The sequence below is a fragment of the Neopelma chrysocephalum genome, unplaced genomic scaffold (genome assembly GCF_003984885.1).
Source record: "Neopelma chrysocephalum unplaced genomic scaffold, ASM398488v2 Primary Assembly neopelma1_25, whole genome shotgun sequence".
NCBI classification, from domain to species: Eukaryota; Metazoa; Chordata; class Aves; order Passeriformes; family Pipridae; genus Neopelma; species Neopelma chrysocephalum.
The window spans coordinates 19,648,444-19,669,596 of NW_020897694.1; the positions used below are offsets into that span (position 1 = coordinate 19,648,444).

The 21,153-nt window shown below is 37.6% G+C and overlaps 1 protein-coding gene across 2 annotated transcripts in view; it reads right to left on the minus strand.

Annotated features, from left to right (window-relative positions):
• Positions 1 to 392: 392 nt before the first annotated feature.
• The window catches only part of ALG5 (ALG5, dolichyl-phosphate beta-glucosyltransferase), a 60,236-nt gene continuing 39,475 nt past the window's right edge, over positions 393 to 21,153 (minus strand). Inside the window, exons 1-10 of one of the 2 annotated variants that reach the window (XM_027674619.1) lie at positions 21,044 to 21,133; positions 19,810 to 19,981; positions 18,924 to 18,970; positions 18,179 to 18,247; positions 16,853 to 16,945; positions 15,224 to 15,337; positions 13,929 to 13,988; positions 10,882 to 11,033; positions 2,867 to 2,952; positions 393 to 1,672 (exon numbers count right to left, since the gene is read on the minus strand). In XM_027674619.1, the coding sequence (XP_027530420.1) occupies positions 1,560 to 1,672; positions 2,867 to 2,952; positions 10,882 to 11,033; positions 13,929 to 13,988; positions 15,224 to 15,337; positions 16,853 to 16,945; positions 18,179 to 18,247; positions 18,924 to 18,970; positions 19,810 to 19,981; positions 21,044 to 21,133 (996 nt within the window). In that variant the 3' untranslated portion in view covers positions 393 to 1,559. Of the gene's footprint in view, positions 1,673 to 2,866; positions 2,953 to 10,881; positions 11,034 to 13,928; positions 13,989 to 15,223; positions 15,338 to 16,852; positions 16,946 to 18,178; positions 18,248 to 18,923; positions 18,971 to 19,809; positions 19,982 to 21,043; positions 21,134 to 21,153 lie in introns of those variants that run through there. The other variant, XM_027674620.1, reaches the window with a different exon arrangement.

The window sequence follows — 21,153 nt, forward strand, 5'->3', positions numbered from 1 at the left end:
CCTCTTTCCAACCTTTGTCATACATTTCAAAAGCAGAATTTCTTTAAAGACATCACCAGATGTTTACTTATCGTGCAAAAAATAATGCATGGCCTAAGCCTTATAATTTGAAAGAGGTGAGCTACTTTCATTAAAATTTTAAACATGCTCAATTCTAAGGTAAGATGGAAGGAAAATTTTGGGAATCTGCTTTTGAAAACTAATGGGCAACTTCAATTATGAGCAGAGCTACTACTGTTCAGGTTTGATCACAGAAATTCACCTTACAAAAACTGAGAAGCTGGTATTTTGTTCTAGTGATGGCACTGAGGAGTGCCATTACTGATTCTGCAGAAGTGACAGAGATGTATCTGGATTACGCAAGAGAATAAAGCCTGCAAAATCAAACTGAATGTATTTGTTGAGAATTTATTCCAGCACTTCATAGAAAACTGAGGTAACCCTAACAGGAGCAAAACTGAAGTCAATATTACAAAAAGAATAAGAAAAATCACCAGTGAATTTACATGTGAAAGTACAACCATATACCATTCATTCTTTACATGTGTTCAAATTTGTACATGTTTCTGAAAGACAGATTGGCTTAGTTTGTTGGCAATCCACAACTACTTTGAAAGCACAAATGAAACGATGTTACTGTACTGTAACACAGTATGACATTACTATGAAAGACTCAAGACCCCTCCCTCCCTCTCTAATCTCATTTGAAGTGTGACATCATCAGATCGGCATTGCTAATGCACAGCCCCTCCCCCCCTCCCCGTATAGTGGGTCTCATGTTTGCATGCTCTGAACTAGCTTTCCATACCCTCTTCACTTCAGACTTGTATAGGACTCCTAGCCTTGAGTAGGCAGGAATAATTAGTACACACGAATGAAACACATTTATAAAAGACAACATTTTAAAACTAAATGTGCTTGCTCTTGGACCTTCTACAGTCTGGACATGATCTGCAGTTTGATCTCAGGAAAACTATTTCAGTTTCAGATAAAAACATTTGGAATGTCAAGAGACTACTGAAAGTCCTGAGAACAACCTTAGGAACATTACTGTTATAATTCAGTAAAATCCATTAATGTTTCCCATAACACTGAATCTAAACATGCATTAATGTGAACCATGAATGATAATTCCAAATTGCAATATGGCCTAAAATTTCCAGATATCACAGAAACAAATGGTTGTGGTCATTCACAACACAACAATGCACAATGTAGAATAGAGTGCCTCTTTTTAATATGTATATGGAAATTCCAGAAGTGTGATGAGACAAAAGCAGATATATTTATTTGAATTAATTTATAAGACATGTTAAAGCGACTATCTAATAAAATAAAAACCCGATTACCAGGTAAGAAAATCTTTTTTGAAATGCTTTCTCTTTTCAAAATGTACAAATTCCCTGCTGGCAATCTTACAAAACACATATATGCTGCAAAAATGAAACATACAAGAGCAGCAATGAAGAATTACCTCAGCTTTCATCACCACTTCACTTGACTGAAACTGTTCTAATGTTCCATTAAGTATAATAATATATTTGGAAAATGTAAATAACCTAATTACATTTTCTTCTTTCAAGCTGCCAGGCACCAGTCATATATCGCAGTCGTATAAAAAGAAGATCCCTGCCCATCTGCAGCCAGCTCCAAAAGGGAACTAACTTAGAACCTGTGATTAATGAAGAAGAAAATCAGAAGGACATTGTTAGAAAAAAATGAGCATTGGTAAGACACACACTTAAGCAGTCTTGAAACTCTGCATTCTCAGCACGCTCAGTCCCACAACTTAGATCTTAATAAAAATTTATATTTTGAAAGTTATTGCTTTATAATAATTACACTTACGTCATAGGTGGGAGACTAGTTTGCAAGCAGCACAGTAATTCCATGTGTGACAAGATGCAGTTTTCTCCATGACAAGCCTTTATTCAAGTAAATAGGAACCTGAACACCAATAATTAGGCAAATGATCTTTTTATTGACTTTGGAGAAGAACATCACCACCTTGTCTTACAGCAGTAATATGAATGTGCCAATCTTGAGGCAAGTAAGGAACTCACACCACGAAACCAAGCCTTCTTCCATCTCTGCTAACATTTGTGCAATGCACGTGTGGAACTGCACTGAAAGGTAGCATTTCTTTTCTAGCAAAGCTGGCTCAGGATGTTCTCTACTTGCACCCTTTATCGTCACTGCAGTTCATTGTACTATTTGTTGTTCAGGAGTTGTGTTGAGGGGAAGAGTTTGAGGTCAAGAAAAGATAAAAACATGAAAAGGGTAAAAAAAAATGGAGGAACTGCATTTGATGGGAAGGAAGTGAGCAGAAGCAAGCAGTACCTCTTAAGCTGGCTCTGCTATGACGAAATATGCATGGAGCTATACTTTCCAGTAACCCAGTGTCAAAGACCTCCCTATGGGTCTGAAAGAACATCACATCTTAAGAAGAGATGGTGCCTTAGAGGAGGCCTTAATAGCTGAGAATTTTGGAAGGCAAGACACAGTGAAATGAAGTTGAATCAATAAGCAATGATGGTCAGACTTCCTGCACAGTATTTTACAATGGCTCTATTTTTATTAACACATTACAGCAAGAGGACATGCCAAAGTAGTGTTTTGTCCTAGCAGTATAACTACCTACTCTGGCCTCCAGCGGGAGTGCAGAGTTTCTCTCTCTTGTTACCCCTTCACCTACTATTCCTGTAAAAAGCCATGGAAGAAGGCTGGCAAGGACATGAAATTCAAAATTTGTATGGAAAGAAGGCTGTGAGTTATCAAAACTGCATAAAAAATGGGCAGACCCTTGGACACTTTATTCTGGATTGACATGTAAGGAATCTTACAAGAATATAAAGAATTTGCCTACCTTCTATTTCAGTCCAGTTGACAGCAACTTCTGCTATAGGTATTTTCAAGCGCTGGGCTATATAAAGAAGTTCCACATCAAATGCCCTGAAGAAGAACAGGAAATAGAAAATACAGTCACACTTATTTCCAGAAGAAAGACAGTGGCAACGTTAATTAAATCCCTTGCCTGATTTAATTGGTATCAAGCGCATAACTGAACTAATTGTTCAGTTATGCAGTTGATACCAGTGCTCTCGAGGTCAGATGCACAAGGAAGGGAAATTTATTTCCCTGACTGAACATCACAGAACACAGCCAATATACAATATTATGACAGTAACAATAACCCTTCACTGCATCCTGTTTTTGAAGTATAAGGTCATGCTGTGGCCAGACCACTGCTTGCTTTTCATTCTGGCCACTATCATGATTAAAACATTTTTAAAGACCATGAAGACCAAGCAGTCAAACGTACAGCGTCACTCCACATCTCTAGGGATTTCATCCAAGGGGACAACTATGTGCAGTGGCTTTACGTCGATCTGATGGTTTCTCCTTGTACTTTCTAAGTCAAGAAACTCAAGGCAGCAGCACAGAAGTGAGAAATTATCTAAGTTACTGTGTATAACAGAACCTGAACAACAGTTTTACTTTATCCAGTGACCATTTGAAGCACAACACAGAAACCCTCTTGAGACACATGTTTTTTGCCGGCACAATTTTTGCAGGTTGTGCAGCAAAATGAACTGGGGAAGTGATCCTGTTTTATGTCAGCTGCCCTTTTCTGCTCACTTTGTCCAAAATATACCTCAATCCTCTCAGTTCTCTGCACAGAGGATTGTTTGTGTGTTTCATTCTTGAAACCACATGCTCAAATGGGCCTTGTGGACCTGAAGCACTGAAGCTTTTGACGTTAGACAAGTAGTTTGGCAGCTTGTGCTCATGTAAAAATCAGCATATGAAACTGCCAGTAGCTACTACTGACAAGGGTGAATGCAAATCACAATTATGAAGCTTCTGGTGATTTTTGGTAAATTTCTTAGATTTATTAATTGCTAGGTCTTTTTTTTGTAGTCTTCAAATGTCACTAGAGATGTTCTTCTTCCTTAAATGAGTTTTAATAACTGGAATTTAGGCTAAACAGTCCTCTATTCCCCCCAGATAAGCAGCTTTTTAAAAATACTAGTCTGTATTGGAAGAAACCTGCCAATGGCCTTTCACATGTAATTTCTACTAGATTCAAAACATATCCAAATACAGAGGTTTTGAGTTTCTTCCCCCATAAGACTAAACCTTGAAGGTTAAGGAACTGGAAACATTGTAGCCAAGCTGTTGGCAAGATTCCCAGTTTGAAGTCAGTGGAACAGATGTTCAAGGCCAGCTTACAGAGGGGTCTTGAAAACACGCCTGTGAGGCAGTCAAGTACAATTCAATATTAGTCCACATTTTCTCACAGCAACTTCATAAGTTTAGATTCTCCTTAAATTCTCATTGCTAAGTCCAAGACAGTTTTCTTTTGAAATGGAAAAAATCTTTTGCTACTGGAGAAAATGTATGCAATAAACCCCCCACATTATTCATTCATGCTGCAAGGGTTGCTTGAATTCAAGTCATTGGTAATTCCATTTAACATTACAGAAAGGGTAGAAAGAGACAGACAGGTGATCAAGAGCAGGCAAAGACATACTTTAGCAGGTTGGTAGCCAAATTCAGAAGTTATTTCCTTCTACTTCAAAACACTCTCTCCTTTTTAGCAGTGTATTTCTGCAAAACTATTAATGAATGCAACAACAGCAGTCAACTCTGAAATAAGCCCTTAGGTATGACATATGCATCTAGGTTCCCACTGAAGTGCAGACCACAGCATGTTGGCTTGCTGGCGAAATCACGGGCAAACAGGCATCAACCTGAACTTGTGCTCTCCATGTACGTTACAGGAGAACAACTGATATCACTGGACAGTATTAAAATATGCAAAGATAACAGATGTTATCTACAGAGACTACACTTACTGTGTATGGAGAGTTTAGAGCTACTTTCTAAATCTGATTTTGATCATGACGCAGGCCTTTTAATTGTCACCAAAACAGTTACAGGAATAGAGTTTTTTCATCCTCAGTGAACTGAATCTGCTCCAAGCAGCCTTGCCATTTCACTGCTTTCTTTAAATGAGGGCTGAATATTATTTTATTAATTATGCCATAGTCTCTTTTACTGAAGATATATTATTTAATTTTTTTGCTGACATTTTACATTTGTAAGCCAAAAAAACCATGTATTCACCTTTGAATGTTTATGAATCGTGTATTAAGACTTAATCTAATTTTGTAATACTTACTATTGAAATGATTAAAAATCTTAAGAGACACAGACGAAGTGTCTGCTGAATTAGACTATATGAGTTCCTCTAAAAGTATTACTACATAAAGTATTAGCCTAGTGAACTAGTAGTTATTTGCAACGATTCCTGTGGACAACTGATTACTGGAATGTCAGTATATACATCACAAAACAACAACATTAAATAGTTCTGTGAACTACAGTGCTCAAAGTAAAAGATTAAAAGCACAGAAATTAATCAGCTTGAACACTAATATTGTTACATGTGCTTGCCCTTTGGGTAACAGTGAACATATCCTGAAATTAAAAAAAAACCCTAATCAAAGCTGAAGGGAGAATGACTTTAGTAGAATATTACTGGGGTATCTTTTTTCTTCCCTTTCCCCCACCACCTTTCAGTATACCAGAATAGTTAATCAGGGAATACAGACCACAGTGTCTTCAATACAATGACAGCATTACACCACACTGCTGATCACCAGATCCAGATGGTATAGAAGAACCATATAGAACCTTCCACAGCGAGGATTTAAGGGTGAGTATGTTACATGAAGCCTGTCCTAGAGGAGATCACAGCCACATCAGTGGACGAGTTGGTGACTGTGATTTGCCAGGAAGCCATTTGTGACTAGTTAACATGTGACAAAACCACTCTTTGAAACAGCAAGGTATTACTCACATCCTGTACTTCATCCTGCTGCAGAGACTCAAAGTAGGTGCCTCTTGGAAGGGGGACACACAGCTCAGAATACCTAAGTTTGGCTCCAGCCTGAATGAATTCAGGCTCCAATCTAAGTTTAGATCCAAAAAATTTAGACACATAAAAATATATGGTATGAACAATTTCCCCATCTATTTCTAACACTGGCACCATTATGTGTTAGTTAACACTAATATATAATGTAAAATAAAGAAAAAATTCTCCAGGTAGTTGCGTTTTGGTTAAGTTACAATTTAAGACGATGCTGGCTAAAATTAATTTGAACACCAAGTTGGTATGTGTTTAATTAATTCAGTCCTTTTAAACTGAACCCTTAAAATGCTTGAGCTTACAAAATACCTATCCTGAAAAATTATTCTGTATTTTAAAATTGCACTAGGACTCTTTTTTTTTCTGGTCCTATATTATGTGTTTCAAAAAACAAATTTAGACCTTCAGTTATTAAGTTTTAACTGGAATTCAGTACTTTTGTACACCCCAGATATGTTTTTCCAGTAAACTCTTACTGGGTAGAGAAAACTTCCAATGGTCAAAGAGCTCTAAGAATGAAACAGGATGTCAAGTGGGTTAGTCTGCCAGCACTGCTCTAGTTAAACTGGGGCTTTTGAAAGTCCACATATGTCTGTCAGGAGCAGGACTTTTTACAAGACAAAAGAGACAAAGTTAAAATAGCAAAATGTTTTTGTGTTGATTAGACATTAATAAACAAAACTAATTGCCACGCACAAAGCCAGGAAAAAAATTCATTCCACTACTTGTGTTAGTCTACAATGCCAAAGAAGTAGGGAAAAAACCCCCGTGGCAATATGAACGCTAATTTTTCTGTAATTTTTATATAGTGACTCACAACTAGAGATAACCGACAAACTGGAGAAACAAATGCTAATTTTTTATATTGATCTTTCCAGTTTTAAAAGTGAAACAGCATGGTTTGTCCAGTGCACAAGGCAACTTTTATAGACAAAAGTAATAGCAACAATTTGATCTAATTACTGATCTGCTGGCTTAGGTAATATACTACAAATTGCCACTTCACAAAAGTTTGTCGATCAAACCAGGACTGGAACCATGTTTTGAATTTCCCCTCCTCTTATCATTATTCCAGGTAGGACAATTATCTCTGCTATGTCTAATTTTCCTAAGGATGGACATTTTCTGGCTGGAAGGAAATTTTCCTTTTTTTTGTTGTTGTCAGAAGAAAGCAATGATCAAATTTAGGATAGGAAAATTCTGCCAGTGAGACCATTTAATTTTCTAGCACTTCTCCTGTGCATCAAAATTTAACACAGTTACATTTCTCAGGTCAAGACTGTAGATGCAGAACTAGACTTTCTTTTGTAGCCTGAAATGAGTAAATACAACTGTCTCTGTTATGTTTTTATAATATTTCTTTTAATTTTAAGTTTTAAATTAAAAAATGTGCTCCATCCATTTCTGAAAAACAGATTAATAGTGTAGTCAGAGTCAGAACCTAAACCACAAAGCATATGGTCTCTGTTCAAAAGGTTTTTCTCATTTCAAACTAATGTCAAAACATTGCTATTTAGAAAAGTAAATTTCAAGAATGTTTGGTTTGTATTCATTTACGCACAGCCAGCTCTCCAAAGGACAGTTAAACAAAAAGACAATGACAACACTCACAAAAAAAGGACAGTTTAGGATTTAAGCATTAGTTCTTAATATTGAATATATAAACAGTTTGAAGTATCTATTAATTTTCAAATGCTTTCTAAACTTTAATATGCTAGGAAATATTTTGGTCTCTCTTTAAAAAGTGTTACATGATCCTTATTGCCATAATGATAAAAGTGCATTTTTCCTTGTATAGTTCAGTTTGCTTTCAAAATTTCCTAAATAGAAGCATCTATAAATCAAATTCAACACAGCAAGAAGAAAAATGTCATCTGTTTTCTAGTACATTTAACATTAAAGAGGTGATTTTCCCATCAATATCCACTGGAATGGAAAAAGCATGAAGAAAGCATAAAAAAGTCAAGGTCTAAGCAGGTAGAAATTACTAGATAGCTGATTTTACAGTGATTTTATATTAACATCATGAGTAAACATGTTTTGCATGAATTTTAGTCTAAATATTTGTTACATGCTCACACAAGAATTCACCTAGCACTGTAGTACCTCAAAAAATCCTAGCCTGACAAAACTTGAGCAGACAGGACAGATGACCTGGTTTTTGCAGAAGCCTCATGTTCATTCCCTTCAACAGCTCACCACATGCTCCAGTGCAGCAGCTGGGGAGCCCTCAACAGATTCAAGGAGCAGGATGCTCTCAGATGGCTTTTATTCGATGAAATGCTGCTTGTTTGGTGAATATTCTCTAGCACTCTCCTCCATTATGCACTGACCCTCCTGAACTGAACTCTTCTTTCAATACCTAACAGAGCTGCACTTCACTTGTGGGATTTTAAGACTCAAAGAGAATCAAATAATTTCTTCACATGTTGAATAGCTCCAGCGCAGTGATGTAACAAACCCAGATTTCAGAGCCTCTTACCCAGTATCAAGATAGTGGTTTCTCTGCAACCCCTTGCTGATGGTCTCAGTATGAATGAGCTGTTCTGTGACACAGCTGGGGACCCCACGCTGTTTCAGGTTCCAGCAGAAATACAATACCAACGACTATTTCTTACTCTTACGTTTTCACACTTGTGGTATATACAGAACCATTATGGCACAATATCTAATCAGTTTTTATTTTCCTTTTTACACAAGTTATGCAATGGAAAGGTATCAGGGGCCAGATTTGTTTAAAATAAAAGCTTTCCATTATTGGGCTATTTCTGGTTCTTACATAATTACATAGAAAAGAATCTAATGGGATGACTATTTGATATCCCCATATAATTTCCAACTGCAATTATCCCACTTGTTTGTACAACACTGACATTTCACTTAGGACTATCATTTCCTTTAATTTACCCACTCTCCTCATACACTTATACCTCCCCATGCCCCAGTTTATTTCCGGATCTTATAAATATTAACTGGGAAAGGGATAGTACTCTGTTTTGTGCACTGACAAGTTACACATGTGAAATGACTAGCTGTGAAGCTGGTAAGTAACTTTTGAGTCCTTATTGTAGCTTTTTTTTCTTCAGCAGTGGGTTTCTCCCCCTAAGAGGGTTTCAGTTTCCACAAAACTTGCCAAAACTTTTGATCTTGAAATCTCTACTGTTCTGCCAGATTTGGTTTAAATTAGCCAATAAATATGAAAATGAAGGCAAGGAAACACAGAAACTGTTGACAGACAGATGAAGATAAAAACCAGACAATATATTTCCTGTTTTAGTGGAAAATTAAACCAAACTAAAAAACCCCAAACCAACTACTGTTGCAAATTTGTGACTTGGAATTATCTGAATAGCTTCTTTATTAGAAGAATTTGACATATTTGACAAATTCTTTCCTTGACAAACAAAACAAACATTTTTCATCATTAAGTAGTACATTTTTGATAAATAAGAAAACGCACAGGGGATTAGTTTTTGCATTACCATAAATAGCAAAGCTAGAATAGAAGGCAAATTTTATAGCAGCACATACAAGGCACAATGAATTAAGATATGAAGATCTGGTCTGTTACATATCAATAATATAATTACTATAAAATAAGTAAGCAATATTCTTTTTCATTGCCTCTATTCCCAGATAATGGGGTACAGCACAATTATTTTTACTCTTTCATTCCTTCGGTGATAGAGAATTGAAGTGGCAGAAGAAAGCTTATTAAGATTTTTTCTGTAGAAAACACTTTATATAACCAGTAAGTGCAATTACAACCAGAATCTTCAGTTTAGAAAAGAATAAAATTTAAGATTGCATTTTTACAGCTTAAACTGATTATCCTCATTTATTTTCAGTTTTCTTCTTGAAGAGCTTAATTTATTAAAGTTAAACAGGGCAATTTTGGGATGTGCACTTCTGGACCTCACATACGTGTTTAACCATGTATTTAGAAAATCCCTGCATGCGAAATTTACAGAACTTTACAGATCAAGTTTGGGTTTGGAGGTAGCAGCACAAACCATACTTCTGGCTCAGCTACAGTTTCCTTTAGAGCGATAAGCAAACCACTCCAGTAGAAAAGTGATTTTCTGAATGTTGACTGCTCACAGTTACAGATTCCATACAACAGAAGGTCTGTGTTCCACACTTATGTGCCTAAACACTACCTTTGCAATTTCATTCTGGAGGAGCAGTGTAGCTCAACTATCTCTGCCAAACCTCAACCTAAAACTAGATGTATTGGACTTGACTAGCTACTGTAGGATTGCACACATTTTTGTACAGGAAAACTGTTCAGTAATTCTGTTCCCTGCCAGCAAGCAGTAGCCCCATGAGAGATTTTCTTGAATGAAGACAACAGTTTGAAAATATTTGATTATACTTAATTAAACTATCCTTTTTAGCAACAGTTCGGGTGCAGGAAATTTACAGAAACGTTAGCAATTGTGTGGAAACAGTGTTTTAGTCCCATAACAGTACCCATGATTGTATCACTCTCATAAGGGAACTGTTCTAGCTAAATTACAACAAAAGGAGCTCTAAAGTAATTCAAAGACTATAAATCATCTTCTATTGTCTTAGACTAATGATATCTATCAGTAGTCCTCTCATCAAATATTTTAGCAAGAAAATAAGTAAAGAATAGGTATTTGCTTTCACTTGAGTGTTGAGCAATTACAAACATCAGATATTGATTCTAGGTAAAATGTTTTGCTTAAGCAGTACTGAATTGTAAAGAATATAGAATTTCTAGCAATTACCAGGATATCCAAACATAACAAGAAATCCAAGCTGCCATGCAAGCAGTACCATAACTGGTTAAACTGAGCAGCTAGGATTTATACACAGACATGACATGCTTCATAGTAGTTGCAATACTAAAATTACTTTTTCAAAACCATGTTCAATCATAAAAAAAACCCCAACAACAAAAAAAAGGAACAATTTACCAGCGTTCTATATGAAGAGTTGAGAAAGTCCGCAATGCAGCTTCTCTGGTTAGAAGTTTAAATCCGCACTGTGTGTCCCTGATCTCTTTGACACAGAGAAACCAAACAAGGAAGTGGAAGCCATACATAAGGAGAGTTCGAAAGTAAGAGCGCTGTGGACAAAATGCAGTAAGTTAGATGGTTTCATTTAAGTGATGAGTGAAGTGCTTGAACAGAGCTGTCTTACAGGACAATAATACTGTTTTGTGACAGCTTTCAAAGTTTGTAAACTGGTTTTGGTTTGCACTGGAATAAAAACAGAACCTATCAATTGTTACAGTGAAACAAAACTACAGCTGAAAGGGAAAGACTTGCCAGCCAAGTGCTCTCTAGGATAGGAGAAGTCCAAGTTCTTTTTTCTGCTTTCCCCAATTCACAGGAGCTTTTCACTTGGAATAATGCTTTATTAAGTAAAGCAGGAACCAGCACCTGGATTTCAAATAATGAGTGGGACAGCCACAGCATCTTCTGCATGATTCTTTGGGAATTCCCCAAGGAAAAGTAGAGTGAAGGAGGAAGAGGATGGCATGTTACACGCTCTACTTCACTGGACACTTTTAAGCTATTTTTCCCTCTGTCTAGTCCTCTTGTTTTTCTAAAAATTGGTTGCACAGATGCAACAAATTCAAAAATTACCAGGACAGACAATGGACAATAGCAGGACTCCATAAAGTGCTACTCTTAAGAATACACATTTAAAATAAACAGGTTCCAGCTGCTAATCCAACAAAAAAACTGAAGAAGTTTTTTATTATTAAAAAACCCAAATGGGACCATCTCTTGTAATTTGCCACCCACTTCTTTCATTCAAGACTGTAGGATCGCCAGAGCTTGCACACACCATGTTAAGGCACTTAAGAGAATGCAACTGAAGAATGCAACTTTTTGCAGTACACAACGGACCAAGTAAACACCAGGTCTACAGTAAAAGGTACTGTGCAAGATAATATTTCATTTTATATTTCCAGCAATGTTACACAGTCATCTCTTTTGTTCTTTTGCTTTCACAGATATATTTTATGTTCCTGGTAAACGTTCTCCCAGCCTGCTCTTTGGTTACACTTTTGTTCTTGATGCAATAATCATACGGATAAGTTTGTCCATGGACTCCAGAGGCTGGAGTCTGGATTTGCAGAGGTTGCTCTTAGTCTTTTATTCAAGACAGTTCCTAAACAACTAGAACTCTGATCTACAAATCACTTCTGAACTCACTGCTGGTCTTAAGCTCAATTTAAGCAATTGTATCTAAGACGGCAAGCCAAATATCATATAAAATCTTTAGGAGCCATCATTTTAACGGGTAAGCATCTCTGGGTGAAAAGAGATGCCTTCAAACCTAACAATTTAGAACCTCATTCAAAAAATGAGAAGATGCTCAGCTTATTATATAACAGCCTTTGGCTTAAATTAAAATCCATAGCTTGTGCTTTTCAAAAAGTGCTCCAGTCCCAGGTTAATGGTGGCTTCTTTGGCTCTTTGGCTCTTTTGGTTCTGCGACCAAGAACACAAGGCTGCCACTAGTGTCACAAGGGAAGCGCTAAGAGGCTGCATGATTGTCAGACAGTGACAAAAGACTTCACAAAGAGGAGTTCCTGGGTTATGATTATCACTCCTAAGACTATTTATGCAGGTAATATTTTGGATTAATTAAAGTACATTAACAATTCTGGAGACAGAACAGAATTCTTGATGTCTTCAGACTGAATTTAAGGTGAAATTCTGGTCTCAATAAATCCCATACAGCTGATTATCACAGCTTCATTCTACTGTTTTAGATGTCACTAAGTCCAGAGGGAAATCCCAACACCTAAAAGATTGTTCTGCAACATTTTTATACCTATTGCACTACACAATAGGTATTTTCTTCCCACTTTGGTAGTCTTTCTGTGTCAGACTAGGGACAGCTGCGTGACAAAACAAAATGGGCTACATATTCTAAACAAATCAGTACTACCTAACCAGTTGTTGATTCCTTTATTGAAGTCAGAAATATGGGGAGAAACAGGAAACAAAAGATGGACACATCCTAAAAATTGTACTTTTTTATTAAAAGACAAAAGTACTGTTCCAATTCCTTTCCCCTATGTAGCAAAACCTTCAAAGATGAAAAGATATATGAATGCACTAAAGAAAGTTTATCTACATTCAGAACCTGACCATACAATGAAGCATTTTTTCTGGGCTCAAATTTCTGAACATTACCAGTGTAACTTGTTTGGAACTTTTGTAACTATTTTAGTAGTTGTGTATACATTTTAGAATTATTTCAAGTATTAAACATTAGTATAAACAAAGCTTACTCTTGAAAACATTCAACATGATGAACACATCCATTGACGTTGAAAAAATGAGCCCAGCAACGCATCTGTTGCAATACAAATCCCATACCTGTACTTTGTCAACTACTCTCTGCCAAGACATCAGAAAACCAGATGCAAGATAAGGTCATGTGCCTATGCATCACTGTTTATTCCACAAGAGACACACACAGAACAGTACTGTCTGTGTGTTCAAAACTCAAAAATTTTACAATGAGTAATACAGAAAAAATTACACCAGTTTCCCATGAACTGAGATACTCTTCAAACAGTCAGCTGCTAATTATCCCTAACTCACTTTAAACAGGTTTCAAGATCTGCAGGTCAAGCTCTTGCACTGGAAGGGAATCAGTAATGATGAACTCATCAGTTTCCTTCCACTCTAGCCCCAGTACTGGTTACTAGTTACAAACTTTGTCAGGGTTTAGAAGCTCTGCTCGTGACATGCTCTCAACTCGAAAAATTAGATCTGTAGATTGCAACACTAACTTAAAACAGTAAAAAGTGCCTGAAATCTAGAACACATCTTCTGTATATGACAGAGCACATCCTACACTTATGACAACCTTTTCCTTATTTTTAGCTTCCATTCTTTTACAAATATTGATTATTTAATTGCAAAATCTGTAGAGCAGAAACAAACAATGGAAGTATTTGGGTAATAGTACAGAGTAGGAAATGGAAACAAACCTTTGCTACTGAGTCCTTCTCCAAATGAGCTCTAGAACCACAGGAAATAGCCATCTGGTTCTGTACAGGAATATAAAATAAACAGTTATTACTTAAACTAGTATTTTCGGAATCAGCGGAATCTTGTGTTGAGAACCATATAATAAAAAACTTCAAAGTAGTATACTTTTATGCTTCGTCTAGCTGCACCTCTTTTACTCCTGAATTCTGACCCTAAATCAGTCTTCTCTACAGTTAACAGATAATCTAAAGTTTATTACAATTTGCATATGGTGCATACAAATTGCTTCAATTTATTCAGGTTTGGTTTAGCTTACATTGTTTACTGTATGCATACAGTGTATGTGCTTAACAGCACAGATCAGCATGCAGCATTCCTAGGAACTGAATGTTTTCTTTAAATATTGTGCAATGAAAGGGTAACAGAATAAAATACTTGTTGCACTGATGTATCTTCAAACAAACAAAATGACATGGTGTTAGGCAAAAATATAACCTCAAATTAAATCAAGGTGATGAAAACAAAACGTTTAGCATTATTCTCATGCTACTATTTCTCACATGAAATCTCTCAAATATACTATATTTGAGAGTGTGGGACTGTTGCTGGAGAAGCAGCAGCTGCTGCTGCCCTGGCAGCAAAGACCATCAGAGTCACACTGCTGCCTGTTGGCTCCTGCACTTCCAGCTTCTGGCTGGAAGGCTGCATATCACTTCTGGCCTTTGGGAAACTAGCTACAAGTACCTCACTCACCTGTGTTTAAGCAAAAAATAAACCTCAGTTCTTTCAAGTCAAGCTCCCAAAAGAGAATGACTATGCATGGAGGTGTTCTTGTTCCACAGGTTTTTGAATTTTTATTTACAATAAAAGCTCTTCCAAATACTGTCACTTAACTAAGAACCCTGAGAACACAAAACCTCTTTAAAAGAGGGTGAAATTAAGATGTATCCTTAAAGGTATACAGGATGATGTCAGATAAAATGGAAATACAAAACAGTTAACAAAGAAAACTAAGTAGGCAATACATGGTATTTATACAGAAAAGAACAGCTTCAAAGAACTTAAAGGAAGGATAAATAAAACATTCTGTACTGCATTGAAGTAGGCACAGTGGATGCAAAGGAGTTAAGAACTCTGTGGAAGCTCCTTCATACAGCCCACTCTTGAGGATTCTGAGCTTACACGTAGGTCTTCAGACTTACATCTACATCTTCAATATCAAGTTGAAGAGAATTACAAAAGGTCAATCTCTGTGCATGTGTATTAAACTAAAGCCATGAGAATTTATACTCACAGGCCATGGCTGGAGATTTTTTAGACCTTCTTCTACTTTTTCAATATCTGCAAATTTTGTAGCTCCATCTGCATCAGCCATAAGAATTTTTTTCCCCCGAGAACTAAAGACACCCTGCAATGAAAACAGTCAACAAAAATTAACACTTTTCAAATCAGTATTTGTCACAAGCTAGGTGCAAAAGACTCCAAAAACCTAATGTAGTAAGAAGAAAAGTGATATCTTACAGATTCAACACAACAGGTGAGTCTTAATATTCTGCTGCTAACAACAATTTACCAATTTATATCATAATAACATCTAGAGAATTTACACCGCGTAGTGTCCAGTGACAGACAATGCATGAACACGAAACCCTCTGAAGAGAAGGTTGCAAACTAAAAGCTTTACAAAGCAAAATCTGAAAGTCAACAAGTTGCTACAGTCAGCTGTAGAGGGGAGCACAAGGAGCAGTGATTAGCAGCTGCCACTGCACTGGATGGCTTTTCTTTGTCATTTGAGCTATGGAAAGGAGGATGCAGTGCTAGTTTTTCCCAACATTGTTTCAAGAGAATTCATGAGCTATTTCTCAAAACTAATTTAAGATTCAGCTTTAAGTCACAGTATCACTACAAAACATTTGTGATGCACAGGTCTCACAGACTGTTTTGTCATTTTGAAATTTGTCAGGCAAATTTCAAAATTTTTGAAGGGGTCCAGACAGGAAAAAATTAGCAGCGGGTTTGACCAAAGTACTGTCGCAACCAAGGATGTGTGACTTTGGAAAACCCTGTCAAGGAAGTATTGTATACACATCCACTCTACACTCTGCATTGCAGGAGTGTATCACACAGAGAATTTTCTCCTTCTCTTGAAATAAGTACATAGCTTACAAAAGTTGTAGATGTTCTAATATAATGTTCTCTCCTTTTCCTATATTTACTCATTTTTCATAGAAAAATAAAATTGACATATGAAAGATAGAGCTTAAAACACAGAAAAAGACGAGTCACCGATAACCCACAGACGATACCACCCTTTTTCATAAAAGTAATCTTAGGAAAAAATATTCCTTCTAAATGTGTAACAGCTATTTTATTTTTAGGACATGATGATTTCAGGATAATGTCTATGTGCAAGCATTAATTGTGCAGTTTCTGCTATTGAGTGTGGGTGATAACAGTAAACACAAACTTTGCTGGATGAGAATGCTTCTTTATTAGTCATTTTAAAAAACACATCTATGACCTGGAGAGCAAAGTTTGCAAATTTGGTTCTATTTTGTCTACAAAACCTTAGCTTTTATCTGTAACAGTTTGGTGGGGCGTTTTTTTTTTGGTTGGCTTTTATAAACACAAGCCTATTCCTAAGTGGAACTAACATGAATACGAAATTCAAGTATTTTTTCCCTTTGAAATCTCACATAAAAAATTGTCTTCACTATTGATCTTCCTGGCAAGACAATACTGTTTCCAAGATCTCAAATAAGCTTATTTTGAAAAACAGGTTTTGCTTTAATTTATAGAATCTGTACTCAGTTTTCTCATATTCATTTTGTTAATGCATTGAAGTAAAAATGTCAATCAGCACAGCTCTGTCTTCTGCATATTTGGTAGTTCAAACAGAGAAGGAGATGAAAGTATCAATTACCATCCTGACTGCTCCTCCTTTCCCTCGATTTTTTACCAAAGAAAGCACTCGCACTTTGTCGCTTCCATATTTCTTGCAGTACTCCATTGCAACCTGATAGACACACAAAAAACCAGCATAAAACAAACCCAGGAATCAAGGTAGAAGTTTACATTTGCTCACCCTTTAAAAGAAAATAAATTAACAGCACAGAGCTATAACCACTTCAGTCGGCACAAATACATTGCCAGTGTTCGCTGGAGTCTGTTCGGGAAAATAAAAACCAATTCACAGTCAAAACAAGAAGACTGAAGAAACCAGTCATGTTCAAAAGAACAGGATACTCCAAACCCCATCCTCCCACCTCCAAAAAACTCAATCCTAATTTAACTTATACATTACAGACCTTTCATATTAACACCAATAGTTAATAAAAGAAATATAATTTTCTACTACAGCCACTTATTTATCACTTTTCTTGCTGCTACTTGTGGTTTTAAACAAAAATTCACATTGATCTAAAATTCCACTCACACTGCAAGGATCTGCAGATTTTATTCCATGCTGTGAGGAAGACAAAGCATGAGTTTTCTCCTCTTAATTTTTTCTAAAGGTTGTCTTGAGTCCTTGTAAGTCCACAGGCCCGCAGCCATTGTATGCTCAGTTAAAGGAGATGCCAGAAGGAACGCACAGTAGTAAAAAGTATTTACGAGCAATCCTTAACAGACAAGCTTAAGGAAAGTAAATCAAAAAGCAGTACGCATTTTAGTAGCTACCTCAAACATCTTCCAAGCAGTAATAGTAAGAAAAGCCCTCAAGTTAGCAAGCCTTCCTTTCCAGTGATGTACATCAAAATCAAACCAGGAGAATTCAAAACTATTTTGAAAATACTACTACTGGCACAGGGATTTTTAAATAAACAATGCCATGAAGGGTGTGAGGAAGAACTATGTCAGATGTTCTGTCAATCACAGTATGAATTGAGTATTTTAAAAGACTTTTCAGCTTCCTCAAGTTCATATTTACATCATCACTATGCATATATAGAGTATTTCATAAGAAATTTCTTGACATTAGGATTAGAATTCTGAGAATCGCAGCTGCAGGAAAATGGCTGTCACAGTCACCAATCAAGAAAACCAAAATTTGCAAAAGAATTATGTATATTCATATGCATATGTGACATCCATGATGCATATAGAATAACAGAAAGCACTCAGAAATAGAAACTTCAATTGTCAACTATTTCAAGTACCAAAATATAAATGCAAAAAATTGTTATATTCCACAAATGTAGCAAAAAACCCGACACCCCTGATGCTTGGGAAGACACTTCATTTTTCTTACCTTTGTAGTTTGATCTTTACTACCATCATTAACCACTATCACTTCATAAGTGAATGAAGGATCTCGTTTCTTGAAAATAAAAACAGAAACAATACATTTAATCCAATTTCTTAAGTAGGCAGTAAGCCTTTCAAACATCATTATTCTTTTCTCCCTAGCAGGTTTTAAATTATTCATGGTTGCCAATGGACACTAATACGATATAGTAAATTTGTTCACATGGCATAATTAAAGAATTTTGCGATATTTGATGAACATACCATTACATTGGGCTGTCATGCTACCATCCAGAACTGAAAAATCAATTCAGTTGTAAAAGATGGAACGCTCAGAACAACATCACTGTTAAGAAAACCCAAACAGAACAACATCCACAAACTTTCACAATGGGCTTCTTACCCAGAGAACAAACCAAAATGAAGAACAGACACTTAAAAAACTTGTTGGAACAAACAAGGATTTAGTCTAGAAAGTTAAATGTATGGCTAATCCTTAGCTTTGTCTTGGAAGGGTAATATTCACATGAAGATTTCTTCATCCCATAGGAGTATATTAAATGTTTACTTAATTTAAAAATACTTTTTGGCACTTGATCTAAAAATAACTAAGAGACCTAAGCCTTACTTTTAAGTGGCCACTTACAGTATTACTGTTTAACATACACCAATATAACAAAGTGACTAGATCACTAACTTATTAAACATAATACACACACAAAAAAATATTGAATGCAAAAAGAAAATACCTGTCTTTTTTCTAGATAATCCAAAGCTTCATCCATCATAAGAGGTACTAGAGAAAAGACGGAGGAGGTCAGGTTAGTAGATTATAACAGGCAAAGCACCAAAAGCACTTGCACAAGCAAGCTGAGGACAACCACAAAGCAATGCTGAGCAAATTGACTCTTTTATACAACACTACCTTCAGCAAACAAGCTAGCAGCTGCAACTCTAAGTGCTGTCCTTTCTGAATGCAAAAAGAACACTGAAGAAAATCACATACATGATAAAAGACAGGATAAAAACATTTCTTCTGAGGAACCAACTTTTCATTTTGAAATTTGTAATTCTCTACACAAGATTAAAAGAAAAAGAAATCATTCTTCATGATTGACCCTGAAAACCAGCACTGACTTTATCTATTTAAGCAAGCTGACAGCTTCTGTACTACCATGTTTGATTATTTCTATCACATCTGAAAGCCTTTCCTCAGTATCAGGTACTCGTATCTATTGCCAAGTCAAACACAAACGTGTGAGATCATCCTTTGTCTGCTCATCTGAAGTTGCTGTTGTTTAAAGAGTGGGAAGCTCTCAAATCAGTTTTAGAAGTCTTTTTTTACTTCTTGCCTTGCAGCATTTAGAGAGGCAATGAACAACCATTCTTCTGGGGTTCACTAAAATAGAGAGAATTCTTACAAGTGCCCCATGCTATTTTTAGCAGCAGAAATCAAGTTACACAATGCCTTAATTTTGAAATTCAATGTACTTGGACTGTTTTCTGGAAACTGTGTCCAAAATATGATACACAATCTGGCCTGCCAGAATCTACCCCACACATAACTGACCTCTGCATTATTACAGTAACAACAGATAGATTTTCTTCTTTTCCTCAAAACAAGAAAAATCTTACACCGGTCTTCCTCATTGTATGAAGGCACAACAACAGAGAGTTCCCTTGTAGGGGGATCATGTATACTTGGTACAGTTTCTTTCCTGCCTTCAGCGTTTACAAAGAATTTCTCTTCTTCGTATCGGTGAAGGGTTGGCATTTTTTTGGCAGTTATATGAGCAATTGCACAAATCTGTGATGAAAAAGAAATAAGAAAAATTGTTGAGCATTCTATTAGAAGTGGACCGAGCTGTTGAATGTGCTACAAAGGGCAACCAACTGTATTTCAATAATGCAGTGGGTCAGTGGTGTGGAACTTCATCCACTGACAGAATCACAGAGGACCAAAATCCTCTCATGCCATTTGGTTACTCCTAGTCTGACCACTGTCAGCATCACTGGCTTGTTGCTATTTTCGACTGCAAAGTATGCAGATGCCTCCAAAGTCGTGGTCCAAGCCTCCACTGCCCGTTCCCAAGTAATCCCGAGCACACATGCTGGTGCTGCCTCTGATCCCACCCTGCCCCACTGCAATCAATGGCATGGCTCATGACCAGCCAGCCTCATGTGCCTGCAAAACAGAGGCTCTGACGGCCTTATGAATGGCTAAAATGAAGCTACAGAACTTGGGGTTTGGAGCACTTAATTTGGTGACACCACGAACAGAATCACAGAATTAATTAGGTTGGAAAAGACCTCTGAGATCATCGAGTCCAACATCGAGACCGAACACCATCATGTTAACTAGACCACGGCACTGAGTGCCACGTCCAGCCTTTCCTTAAACACCTCCAGGGACGGTGGCTCCACCACCTCCCCGGGCGGGAGGCATACGTGGCACTGCGGACATTCCGCCTTCTAGGGTGTACAACTTCTGCAACTTGCAGGGTATTTCAGCCACGCAGAGACACCGCGACCTCCCAAACGTTTACCGCGAACGGGCGTTACCAGGACACTTCCCAAGGCGTCTTTACCCCCTCCTCAGGTCCTCGGACGCCTTGCTCGCCCCAACCCCCGCACCAGCGCAGCCCCGCCGGCTGCTGCCCGCACGGCTGCCAGTGTCACCCGCGCTGCCCCCAACCTGGGCCAGCCCTGCCCGGGCGCGCCGCAGCCCTCCCGCGACCCCCCGGCAGGGACAGGAGCCGCGGACAGCGCCCCGGCTCTGCACCACGGGGGCGGGAACGGGGCGGCCCCACGCACCGCCCTCGCCACAGAGGCCCCCGGGCCCGCCGTGACCGCGCTGCGCGGCTCTCACCAGGACGAGGAGGAGGGCGGCGAGGGCCGCCAGCGCCGCCGCGGCCGCGGGCAGGGACAAGGGCAGGGACGGCTGCAGCGGCAGCGCCATCGCCCGCGGCGGCGCGCGGG